At 37.9% G+C, this 12,116-nt stretch overlaps 1 protein-coding gene across 2 annotated transcripts in view; it reads left to right on the forward strand.

Annotated features, from left to right (window-relative positions):
• The window catches only part of LOC126355142 (vacuolar protein sorting-associated protein 8 homolog), a 204,863-nt gene that overhangs the window by 127,609 nt on the left and 65,138 nt on the right, over positions 1-12,116 (forward strand). For both annotated transcript variants that reach the window (XM_050005329.1, XM_050005330.1), the window contains exons 14-15: positions 2,483-2,633; positions 9,809-10,053. In XM_050005329.1, coding sequence (XP_049861286.1) covers positions 2,483-2,633; positions 9,809-10,053 — 396 coding nt within the window. The remainder of the gene's footprint in view (positions 1-2,482; positions 2,634-9,808; positions 10,054-12,116) is intronic.

Here is a 12,116-nt window from a genome sequence, read left to right on the forward strand (position 1 = left end):
CTCATATTATCCATCACCACCAAAGAAGAATAGGACAAAATTTTCTGAAGTTTATTTGGCTGATGCTTACGAAATCTGGATGAAACAGCCAAGAGGGATGAACTTCATGATGGTGCCCTCCTGGTTTAGCCCCAGACATACTCTGTAGAATCACATTCACTACCATAATGGCACAGAAAAGACAAATAAAAAACAAGGCAATTTTTCAAAATTCCGAAAAGATGCTGAAATGATATGACAAAAAGAGGAAGATGCTACAAGAATAACAACTAACAAGGTAAGTGATCAGTTCATCGCAATGCAAAAACAGGGAATTACACTTGACTGAATGCTATGAATCTGGGCAATGTCTTTTAAAGCACAATTGAGCAAAACAATATCTTAACATTCAAAGCTTCCAAAACATAGCTGCTTTTCTCAAGGAGAAAAAGAAAGATTGTTTCTCACAGGATCACGAGTAAAGTTGTCAGATTTGTTGGTGATAACACTGATGTAGAAAAGGAAGCAGTTGAGTTTGTTATGAATGTAAGAAATTTCATTGAAGAGTATAATTTTTCACCAGAGCAGATAATTAGTGCAGATCAGTCAGTATTTGTTGAAGAGTTACATTCTGGGAGAACTCTTAGAGTTAAAGGAGCAAAACTGATTCTGGTGCTGTGGGATCAGTTGTAGCAACCACCCGTTCACAGATGATTATGCCTATTGTAATGGATCACACCCTTCTTCCACACATGTATGTTCTTGTCTTGGAAACAAGTGTGAAATTTCCAACAAGTGTGACACTTGAATTACACAGTGTGATAGCATGTGCCAGCAAATCACCAAACCTGTCAAAATTGGATTTGAAAGTGTTACTGGAACAGGTGTTACAGCCAGATTTGAATAGCAGAGATCAAATTCTTCTTTTGGTTGATTCTTGGACATCAAATAAAGATGATGCTTTACGAAGCTGATCCCTGCAGAACATACTGGATTGGTGCACCCAGTGGACATTTTCTTTTTCTGTCCATTCAGAAGCATAGCATTGTTCATCACGGATAGGATAATTCTATTGTCTACAGTTAAAGTGTAGCAAAGAGAATAATTTCTTCACATTTAGGTGTTTTTTTTTTTTTTCACATCCAGTTTCCAGCAAATAGTTTCAAATAATTGATCTGCTTTCCTTTCTTAAAATGTGGTTACACTCATGAACATCTCTGATCATTTCAGACACCTTCCAAATACTGTTTCAAGAATGATTTAGAAGGAGGAGGTTCCAAAGATGGTTGGGTTGAGCTTTTCTTCTATTGATGTGCTCGCTGTGAAATATGTTGATATCTAGACCATGAACTATTGACTTTGATGTCTACTGCATTTGAACTACCATGGGTGTATAACATTGTTTATTTCCACGATTTAAATGTTATCAAAATCATTTGCTTGCCACCTGTAATTTGAATTGTATGTGTATTTTGATATTGGCTATTCAACGTACTATATAGATTCAAAAAGTGTGTTACAACAGTTGGGTGCCCTTCCTTGTTAGAAAAATACATGAAAAAACCTTTCCTTGGTGAATAGTTTGTGATGAGATGTGGAATCTGAACTATCATAAGTATGGGACCCTTTATTTTTTAAACTGACACCGCACTCAATGCAGAGTTCTTGCAGAGAATGGCATTGAAAAATTCCCCAAGCAGTAATAGTGTCATATCTCACTGTCATTACTGCAATTCTTGTAAGTGTTGAGTGGTGTTCTTGGAAACTGAAAATGGTTAATATCGGCGGAGACAGACCTTCACCATTCAGTGAAAATTCGTTATTATCCTGTTGTGCAAATTAAACCTCTTTACCACTGCACCTTCTTTTAATCCATGTGAAATGACCTTCAGTTTGTTTCACTTTGTTCTGTACAGTAGGTTTACTGAAATCATTGTAGGTACGTAATCTGATAGTGACGTGTTCTTTTCATCCATTAACTGCTCCATAATAAAGTGTAAAACCAGATCCTATGGCTTCAGACTAGGCCTTTGGCACTCACAGCAGTGATAGACAGTGACTCCCAGTTTCCGCTTGCACTGCTCTCTTCACGGGTCTCTATTTGCATGCAGTATATTTAGCATAGCAACAGTTGGCAGGCTTTGCTGTTTCCAGATTACTGTCACCACTATGCAAGAGGGATGTAATTATTGTGTTTACTACTCTAATAAATAATTAATTTTCTGAACAACAGTAGGGAGAATGTTCTATCAATGTTAAAGGCTGGAAGTAGTTAATGAAATGTGATTAAATTTTGTAGGTATTCTAATTAAAGCTAAAGATGTTAAAATGTATTTTTCTCTGCTGTTTATTGGAGATAGGGAAATTCCAAATTCACTGTACCTTTTCAAGGCAATGTTTTTTGGTACTTAAATGGATTCAGCTCTGTTGTCAATACACCTCATACTTATTAGTAATGTGTGGTATTTTAATCCACAGTAATGTGTGGTATTTTAATCCACAGGGTCCTTCTACATTTTGATACTCGTGAGTTTTTAAATGTGCTTGCACTAGCATTTGAAGAGCCAGAGTTTCTGTCTGAGGTGGGGATGAGACAAGTGCAACGGCTTGTTGATATATTGTTGCTTATAATGGTGCAGGGCGAGGGTTTCACGGTAAGTGGACGGCTATTAACTGATATCATTGTGATCATCTTTTCATTTTATTTCATCCATTAATAAATTGGGAATGAATCAACACTGATCTCATTTGAAATTAAGATTTTGAGTTAATTAATTATTTATAGAAACAATGAAAGATAAAGTGTTAACCTTACTGCACTTGTAGCAACTCTCACCACCTTACTTATGTTCTTTTTTAGTGCGGTTTTTGAATTGGATATCACTATATATTGTGGAAGAAAAATTCTAACTCTTTATAGTGTAAGTTTTATCCAAGAGCAACAGGGTTCTTGTTGATATATTTATCAGACAACATTGCACAAAGTAGAATCTCAAAAAATAAAGGCTATTTTATTAAAAAAGAAAAAAGATCTCAAAAATGCAAATCAAAGGTCCATTTTACGATTTACATGCCTACATACATTTCATCTCATTTTTATCACAGTTTCACGTTAAATTTCTCCACGGAAACGTTCTCAGAAAATTGTCAGGTGCGAGTAGCCCTCTTGCACTGAGGGTTCTGCACAGATTTAATTATGTGTATAGATAGTTCATCCACCCCGAGAATCAAGATCCAGATAATTTTTACTTTTTAGCAATATCAATACTGACAATATATTGATCCTGGGAATGTAACAATTTTCAAATTTTTTCCCTTTACTTGTTCTGTGCTTCTTCCTAAATTTCATGATTCTAGGTCAACAGGTTGTGTCCTATAGGGTTTGATAAGTGAGTGTGTATCAAAATGTGTGACATAAATGACTGTATCTTTTAATTGCATCGACTTTGAAGCTTAAGTTTTTCACATCGCTGAGAGGACAACTGACCTTAGTATGCAACATAAATTTCAACTTGATACCTCTACCGATTCCTGGGAAAAAGTGATCTAAACAGATGAACAGACAGTCAGATAACAAGTTACAAAAAAAATTTTCTTCGTGTGACATAATTATAAATTAACAATTTTCAAATTTATTATTTTTACTTATACTGTGCAACCTTGCTCCTGCCACATTTCATGATTCTAGGTCATGGGATGTGTACCCTATAAGTTCTAATGAGTGAGTCTGCAAATGTCAGAGTTTGTAACGTAAGTGACTGTATCTTTTGATTGCATTCACTGCACCATCAAGGGTCCGTGGACATTAGTATGCAACATAAATTCCAAAATGGTACATCTACCCGATCCTGAGAAAAAAAAGGGTTGTTACTAATCAGACACACAGACAAACAACAAAGTGATCCTATAAGGGTTTCATTTTTATCGATTGATTTACAGAACCCTAAAAAGGAAGGGCATGCTACTGTACAGGCACCGGATGTTCACTGCAGTTGGTCATATTTTGTGTTAAACAGCCTTTATATTTGAGACTCACCTAGCACGTATAATTTAATATTTTGAACAAAATCAAACAATGGAAACTTAAGGTTGAAATATCAAGATTGCTAGTCACAAGCTAAATATGATACGGTTTTTCATTGTGCCTGTCTGCAACTCAACATGTCATCTTTAGAGTGAGTAGCAGTTTATCTTTTCCTAATATTTTGGACAAAAGCTATAAATATCAGAATAATAAATATTCACCATGTAAAATATTCAATTGTTACTTTCCTTGATTTGCGTCTTTCACAGCAGTACACAAGTTGTCTTTATGTCTGTATCTCTGTGTATTAACATAATAAGCAAACAGTAAATCTACTGGACAGTTTAAGATCGGTTCTTTCTGTTGTAAACATTGTAAGAGATGTCTGGAGTTTCAAACTTCACTGTTATTTGTCAACCAAAGATACAAATTATACATCTACATTTGTACTGTTCAAGCATCCTCACACCATGTGGTGGGAGGGGAGGGGGGAGGTACTTATAGTACCCTTTCATTTCCTGGATCTCTGTTCCATTTGCAAATGTTGTATTGGAAGAACAAGTAATGGTCGATTTGTAAACCCTCATCGCCTGTTTTGTGTTATGTAAAGGCCTCGCTGCTACTGCTGTAGAGTTAGAGTTGCGGCTGTTGTTACGGTAGGACAAGTTTGTAAGCTCATGAAACTACTTCTGGCGCAGTACTCCGCTAAGACAATTTCTCCCTACCACTATTACAGGCGTATGCCCCAGGGTCAGGTAACAGGGTAGGAGAACAAAGGTTCTACAATACTCCAGTGCACTAGTTATAAAATCACACAAATGAGTTAAAAAAGCTTACTTATCTTTGTGACTCGTCAAATAATGAAGTTTGCAACGCTGCATGTAAAAAAATCACAGAAAAAGGCCCTCAATGACAAAGTGCAAATAATCATAGGTAAACTTCATAGTCCACACCAAATGCAATTTGCAGCAACTGTCTGTTCACTTCTGAGAGTTCACTAAATGACATTCCCTGTCGAGGTCAGCTGTGGACAATGATCTCTAACCAAGTAGGCGAGAGCAGCTCTTCTACCGTCCATGTAGGCTTCTGTCCATTGTTGTCCTGTCATTGGTTGATTTAACTCAGCCAGCAGTTGGCCGAGGCGAAGTCGATATCTTCATCCTCAACGCCGTCCGTGGCACTGGTGGAACTTGTGCAAGTGGCAAGTCTGTTGGCGCTGTGAGCAGTTTGCATCTTTGCGCCTGTGGCGCTTTTGCACTGGCTGCGTTTTGTGCATATGGCGCAGCAGATAGATCTCCATAGGAGCTCAAATTGCCACATCTTTCTCATTTCGGTCATTTTATGAGATATATATGTGGAATTTGCTCATATAATTTCAATAGTAGATCTATTAGTCATCTACAAAATTTCTCTTGTAGCATCAGCCACTAGAGTTTGTTGAGTGTTTCCATTATGCTGTTGCTCTTATTAAATGAGCCCATGATGAAACATCCCACTACTCATTGAAACTTTTCTGTCTCTTCTATTAATGCAACCTGATAAAGGGACCTGGACTGCAGAGCACACTGAAGAATCAGTCACATAAGTGTTTTGTAAGCCACTGTTTTGATGGGTAATTTTCAGTTCTTAAATAATCTTCCAGTGACTGTGATTGGCATCTGCATTTCCTCAGGCTAGTTTTATATGTTCATTCCACTTTAGACCACTCCATACAACTAAGCCTAGATAGTTTGTGATTGCTAGTCTTTCCAGTGATTTGTTGCCAATAATGTCATCAAACAATAATCAAATTATTTACCTGTTTATGTGCAGTATGTTATGTTTTCATTTTCATGATCAACTACACTCATTATCCATCCTTTGCAGTTCTTCCTATATTTTTAGCACAGTCTTTGTGTTGCAGCCTTGCTGTAAACAACAACATTATCTGTGAAAGACCTCATGGAGCTTCTAATTTTATCTACTAGATTATTAGATTATATCTAAAAACAAAGATGATGTGACTTACCAAACGAAAGCGCTGGCAGGTCGATACACACACAAACATACATACAAAATTCAGTATGTTTGTGTTTGTTTGTGTGTCTATCAACCTGCCAGTGCTTTCGTTTGGTAAGACACATCATCTTTGTTTTTAGATATACTTTTCCCACGTGGAATGTTCCCCTCTATTATTTCCAGATTATTAGATTATTTATATTTATATTTATTTTTTAGATTATTTATATTCTCAACAGCACTGGGCCTCCAACAATCCCTTGTGGTGCTCCCAAAATTAACTTTGCATGTGTCAATTTTATGCCTTAAAGAGTGATATGTTGAGTTCTGTCTGCAAGTAAGGTTCTAAATCCAATCACAAATCTGGTTTGATACTTGGTAAGCTCATATTTTGCTCACTGAACTGCATTGCAGAACTGAATTAAGTGCCTACCAAAAGGAAGGAAGGCAGCATCAGTTAGTTAAAACGGTCACTTCCCTGGGTAAATATACCTTAAATGAGCTGATGAATAAAGTTGGAAGTTATAAGAGGCATCATGGAGTATGCTTTTTTGTGGAGGGTGTCAAAACACTACTAAAATTCCTACAAAAATTGTAGGAATGCTTTCAAACGAACATCACTTGTTGCAAATTCTAACAGCTAACCCACACCATACACACATGTAATATTGATCATAAATATGCATAATAACCAGTTATTTTTTCCATTACACTGTTGTTGGTGAAGTACTGTAACCAGCCTCTACTGAAAAAGTTGAGATGTATGTGTCTGGATTATTTTAATGTGAAACAACTCCATGAAAATTGTCAGAAAAGCAGATGCCAAACTAACTTTGTCCAGAAAATCCCAAAGAATTAACTTAAAATACATCCATTGTACCGTACTTGAGTACTGCTCATCATTCTGGGACCTTTACGAGGTAATAACAGTAGAGGACACAAAGAAAATTCATAATTAGTTCATTGTAATACTTTGAAGATCTTGCGTTATGAGAAGAGACTAATGACGCATTATTTTCTCCCAGTTACATATATCACAAAATGAAAAAGGAGATAAAGTAAGAGAAATTAGAACTTATGCAGTAGCTATCCAACAGTTGTTCTTGGTGGTGGTGGTGGTGGTGGTGGTGGTGGTGGTATTGTAATGTCATAAGTGCCTAAACTATTGTTCTTCCAGTACATGTTTCATGAGTAGAATAGGACAGAGATAGGGGATGGTAAAATGGAATGATAGTGACATACAGTGTAATCTTTGCTTCTCACTGTATGATCCCTTGAAGAGTTTGTGTGACAATGAAGAATGTGGAACAAGAAATCTTCTATTATTTGTAGCTTATACATCGCGTTTATTATATGTGTCAAGTTAAATCAATGATCTTTCGGGCTTTCTCAGTGAAAGTGATGATTAGGAAGCTTTTGGGTTTTGTAGCTGAGCACATTGTTATTTTTCTTGCATGATATTTTGAAAACTTCACTATTTGTCCTTGTCAGGTGTGAAATGCTCATTTTTTGGACTCTATGCAAGTTGTGAATAGGACACACTGCATGAATTATTGGCGTTTGTTTGACTGTCAAAGAATAAAATGGTCTAATGTTGTCACATTCCAAGTATGGTGAGTGGAGGAGACACATGATCTTATCTGTTGTGCATTTCCAATTCTAGCACCAGGCTGATATAACTTTTTATACTGTTTGTTGCCAAAATATTGATGTCATGCTCTGTTTTTGTGAATGTAGATGTAATGTGTTCATCCTGGCACCTCGTAATAAGTGTCAACTTTCACAGTAGCAGTGTAGCTGTGAAGAGCATATATGTTACAAATCATCTCCTCCCCTCGAGTGAAATGATAATCTTTCACGCTTTATTGGTGAAATAGATTATTTCGAGTTTGCAGCTGGGACACAACACAGATAAGATGGTGTGTGTCCTCAAATCATCAGGCTTGGGACTGCTTCATTCTTTGAAGGTGTGAGGATGCAATTGCTAGAGTGGCATACAACATGTCTCTTTTGCAGTTCAGTTGGAGCTCAAACAGTTACGAAGGGTGTTTGAAAAGTCTGTGCAAAGTCCGAGAGATGGCACCACTGGTGCATATCGAGGTCATTTTTAGTTAGCAGCATCTCTGGAAAGATGGCACACCAAGTTTCAGCCATATTGGTCTATTTCTTTGTGTTTGGTATTTATGTGAATCAAGTAAGTAGTGTGATTGTCAAAAATGGATGAAGAAGAATTTCGTTTGATGATTAAACATTGCTTTATGAAAGGCAAAACTGCTCAGGAGACTAAAGAGAAGCTTGATAAACTTACGGTGACTCTGCACCTTCGATTAGAACAGTTTATAAGTGGTTTCAAAATTTTCGGAGTGGCCATATGGGCACAAGTGATGCTGAACGTTTTGGATGCCCTGTGGAGGTTATGACTCCATAAATAATTAATAAAATCCATGATATAGTGATGGATGACAGAAGAGTTAAGGTGCATGAGATTGCTAGTGCTGTGGGCATCTTGAATGAACAGGTACATAATATTTTGCATAAACATTTTGACATGAGAAAGCTATCTGCAATATGGGTTCCGCGATTGCTCACGTTTGACCAAAAACGGAATTGTGTGAAGTGTTGCAAGGATGGTTTGCAGCTGTTCAGGAAGGATCCACAGTACTTTAAGCATCGTTTTGTCACTGTGGATGAAACGTACATGCATTACTTAACTCCTGAGACCAAACAACAATCTAAACAATGGCTTACCAAGGGAGAATCTGCACCAAAAAAGGTGAAGACCAGTCCTTCAGCTGGAAAGGTTATGGCAACTGTCTTTTGGGATTTGCAAGGGATAATCCTCATCGACTATCTGGAAAAGGGTAAAACTATTACAGGTGCATATTATTCATCATTATTGGACCATTTGAAACCAGAGGAAAAACGCTGGTGATTGGACCGCAAAAAAGTCCTTTTTCATCACGGTAATGCACCAGCACACACCACAGCAGTTGTGGTTGCAAAATTAATGGCAATAGGGTTTCAACTCGTTCCACATCCCCCCCCCCCCCCCCCTATTCTTCAGACTTGGCTCCCTCGGACTACTATTTGTTCCTCAATTTGAAGAAATGTCTGGTGGGACAAAGATTTTATTCAAACAAGCTATGTTGCAGACTTGGTCAAAACCTATTATTCGGAAGGGATCAACAAATTAGAACAGCACTGGACGAATTGTATAAGTCTAAAAGGAGACTGTCAAAAAATAAAAAAGGTTTACCCCAAACACGTAAGTAGTTTTTATTTTTGCACAGACTTTCCAAACGCCCCTCGTACCAGTGAAGTGTGCACTCAACTTCTAGCAGAGGCAACTGAAGAAGGTCTCAAAATATAGTGGAAAGAAAATGACAGTATTAACTGGGATACAAACCCAGAAAAATGTGCCAGACAAGGACTAAAATCCTGATACCTGCTTTTTGTGACCAGCGTATCTTCAGTTATGCTACTTGAGCATCTACTAACAGATTCTCTGCATTTATTCAAAGCCTCTCCCACAATGCAGTGGGACCAGCAGTTCAGAAAGAACAGGTATACTGTTGTTATTAAGGATCGAATTCCTTTACTTTGGCAAACACTATCTGCTAAAAACTGGTGTAAGGGTCCAAGTCCCTGTCCAGTATGCATTAAAGTGGGGAATTTTTATTATTTTTCAGTTTGGATAGTTTTCTTTTTTTCCCCCAAAAATCACTACCTGGCTTATGTATATGTAATACTTAAAATTTGGATAGCCATTAAAATTACATTTTAATAACAGGACTGATTGGGTTGCAGCCGAGCCAGGTTGGTTCTCTGTTCACATTCCTGGCACGTCAGCTGGCCCGGCCGTGGTGTGGTCTGCTGCACGTGGAGCGGCAGCTCTTTGAGCAGGTGGTTGAGTTCCTGACTGAAGGCAGTGGCTCACCGAGCACAGGCCACCATGAGGAGCGCCAACAGGCCCTGCTTGAGCTAATAAGAGCTGGCGGTCTCCAACATTACGACCAAGACCGCCTTCTCGCTCTTGCTCACAAAGCATATTTGTAAGTATTGTGCCATTGTTCACAGGCATCCCTAACTGCTCAACCACATCACCCATGTGCCCAGTTTCCTGGCAGATTAAAACTGTATGGCAGACCATCACATTAATCCGGACATTCACCTTCCACAGATATGTTCCAGATTCAAATCCTGGTGCTACACAAAGTTTTAATCTGCCAAGAAGTCCCAAATCAGTGCACATTCTGCTGCAGAGTGAAAGATTCATTCTTGCAATTCACCTACATACGTCAATCACTGAATGTATTGTCTTCAATTTCCTAAAAGCAATGGAAAAAGTAAAGGTAATCACTCACAGTTTAGCAGAGGCATTGAGTGCTCAACAGTCTCATTAACAAGATTGAGATCTTTTTTATGTGCCTGTTGGCAGCTTATTATCAAAAGTACAAGATGAGGTGCAACTTTTACTGCTTCTGTTGTTTATATTCCATGCCAAAATTTCTATTGTCCTTTTCCTAAAATGAATGCTGTTAAATTATATGATTTTTAATGTACTGTCTTTATCAGTTCATATCTTACATTAATCTACATTCATAATGAATCGGCAAATTAGATCAGTACAGCTGCTTTTTGAACAGCCCTAGTACACAATACCAAATATGTATAAAAATAAAGAAATGAAAAAATAAGTACAAAAGTTATACTGAATGGTATTATTAATAGTGATAATAGTATAGCTGTTTCATGTATCATCATCATCATAATCATTTACGACTGGTTATGCCTTTCAGCGTTCAGTCTGGAGCGTAGCCCCCTTATAAAATTCCTCCATGTTCCCCTATTCAGTGCTAACATTCGTGCCTCTTCTGATGTTAAACCTATTACTTCAAAATCATTCTTAACCGAATCCAGGTACCTTCTCCTTGGTCTGCCCCGACTCCTCCTACCCTCTACTGCTGAACCCATGAGTCTCTTGGCTAACCTTGCTTCTCCCATGCGTGTAACATGACCCCACCATCTAAGCCTGTTCGTCCTGACTGCTACATCTATGGAGTTCATTCCCAGTTTTTCTTTGATTCCCTCATTGTGGACACCCTCCTGCCATTGTTCCCATCTACTAGTACCTGCAATCATCCTAGCTACTTTCATATCCGTAACCTCAACCTTGTTGATAAGGTAACTTGAATCCACCCAGCTTTCGCTCCCATAAAACAAAGTTGGTCGAAAGATTGAACGGTGCACAGATAGCTTAGTCTTGGTACAGACTTCCTTCTTGTAGAAGAGAGTAGATCGTAGCTGAGCACTCACTGCATTAGCTTTGCTACACCTCGCTTCCAGTTCTTTCACTATGTTGCCATCCTGTGAAAATATGCATCCTAAGTACTTGAAACTGTCCACCTGTTGTAACTTTGTTCCTCCTATTTGGCACTCAATCCATTTATATTTCTTTCCCACTGACATTACTTTCGTTTTGGAGATGCTGATCTTCATACCATAGTCCTTACATTTCTGATCTAGCTCTGAAATATTACTTTGGAAACTTTCAATCGAATTTGCCATCACAACTAAGTCATCCGCATATGCAAGACTGCTTATTTTGTGTTCACATAGCTTAATCTCACCCAGCCACTCTATTGTTTTCAACATATGATCCATATATAATATGAACAATAGTGGAGACAGGTTGCAGCCTTGTCTTACCCCTGAAACTACTCTGAACCATGAACTCAATTTACAGCCAACTCTAACTGCTGCCTGACTATCCATGTAAAGACCTTTAATGCTTGCAAAAGTTTGCCTCCTATTCCATAATCTCGTAGAACAGACAATAACTTGCTTCTAGAAACCCTGTCATATGCCTTTTCTAGATCTATAAAGCATAGATACAGTTCCCTTTTCCACTCATAACACTTCTCCATTATTTGCCGTAAGCTAAAGATCTGGTCCTGACAACCTCTAAGAGGCCTAAACCCACACTGATTTTCATCCAATTGGTCCTCAACTAATACTCGCACTTTCCTTTCAACAATACCTGAGAAGATTTTACCTACAATGCTGATTAAAGAGATACCTCTGTAGTTGTTACAATCTTTTCTGTATCCATGTT

Source organism: Schistocerca gregaria, chromosome 3 (assembly GCF_023897955.1).
Source record: "Schistocerca gregaria isolate iqSchGreg1 chromosome 3, iqSchGreg1.2, whole genome shotgun sequence".
NCBI lineage: Eukaryota > Metazoa > Arthropoda > Insecta > Orthoptera > Acrididae > Schistocerca > Schistocerca gregaria.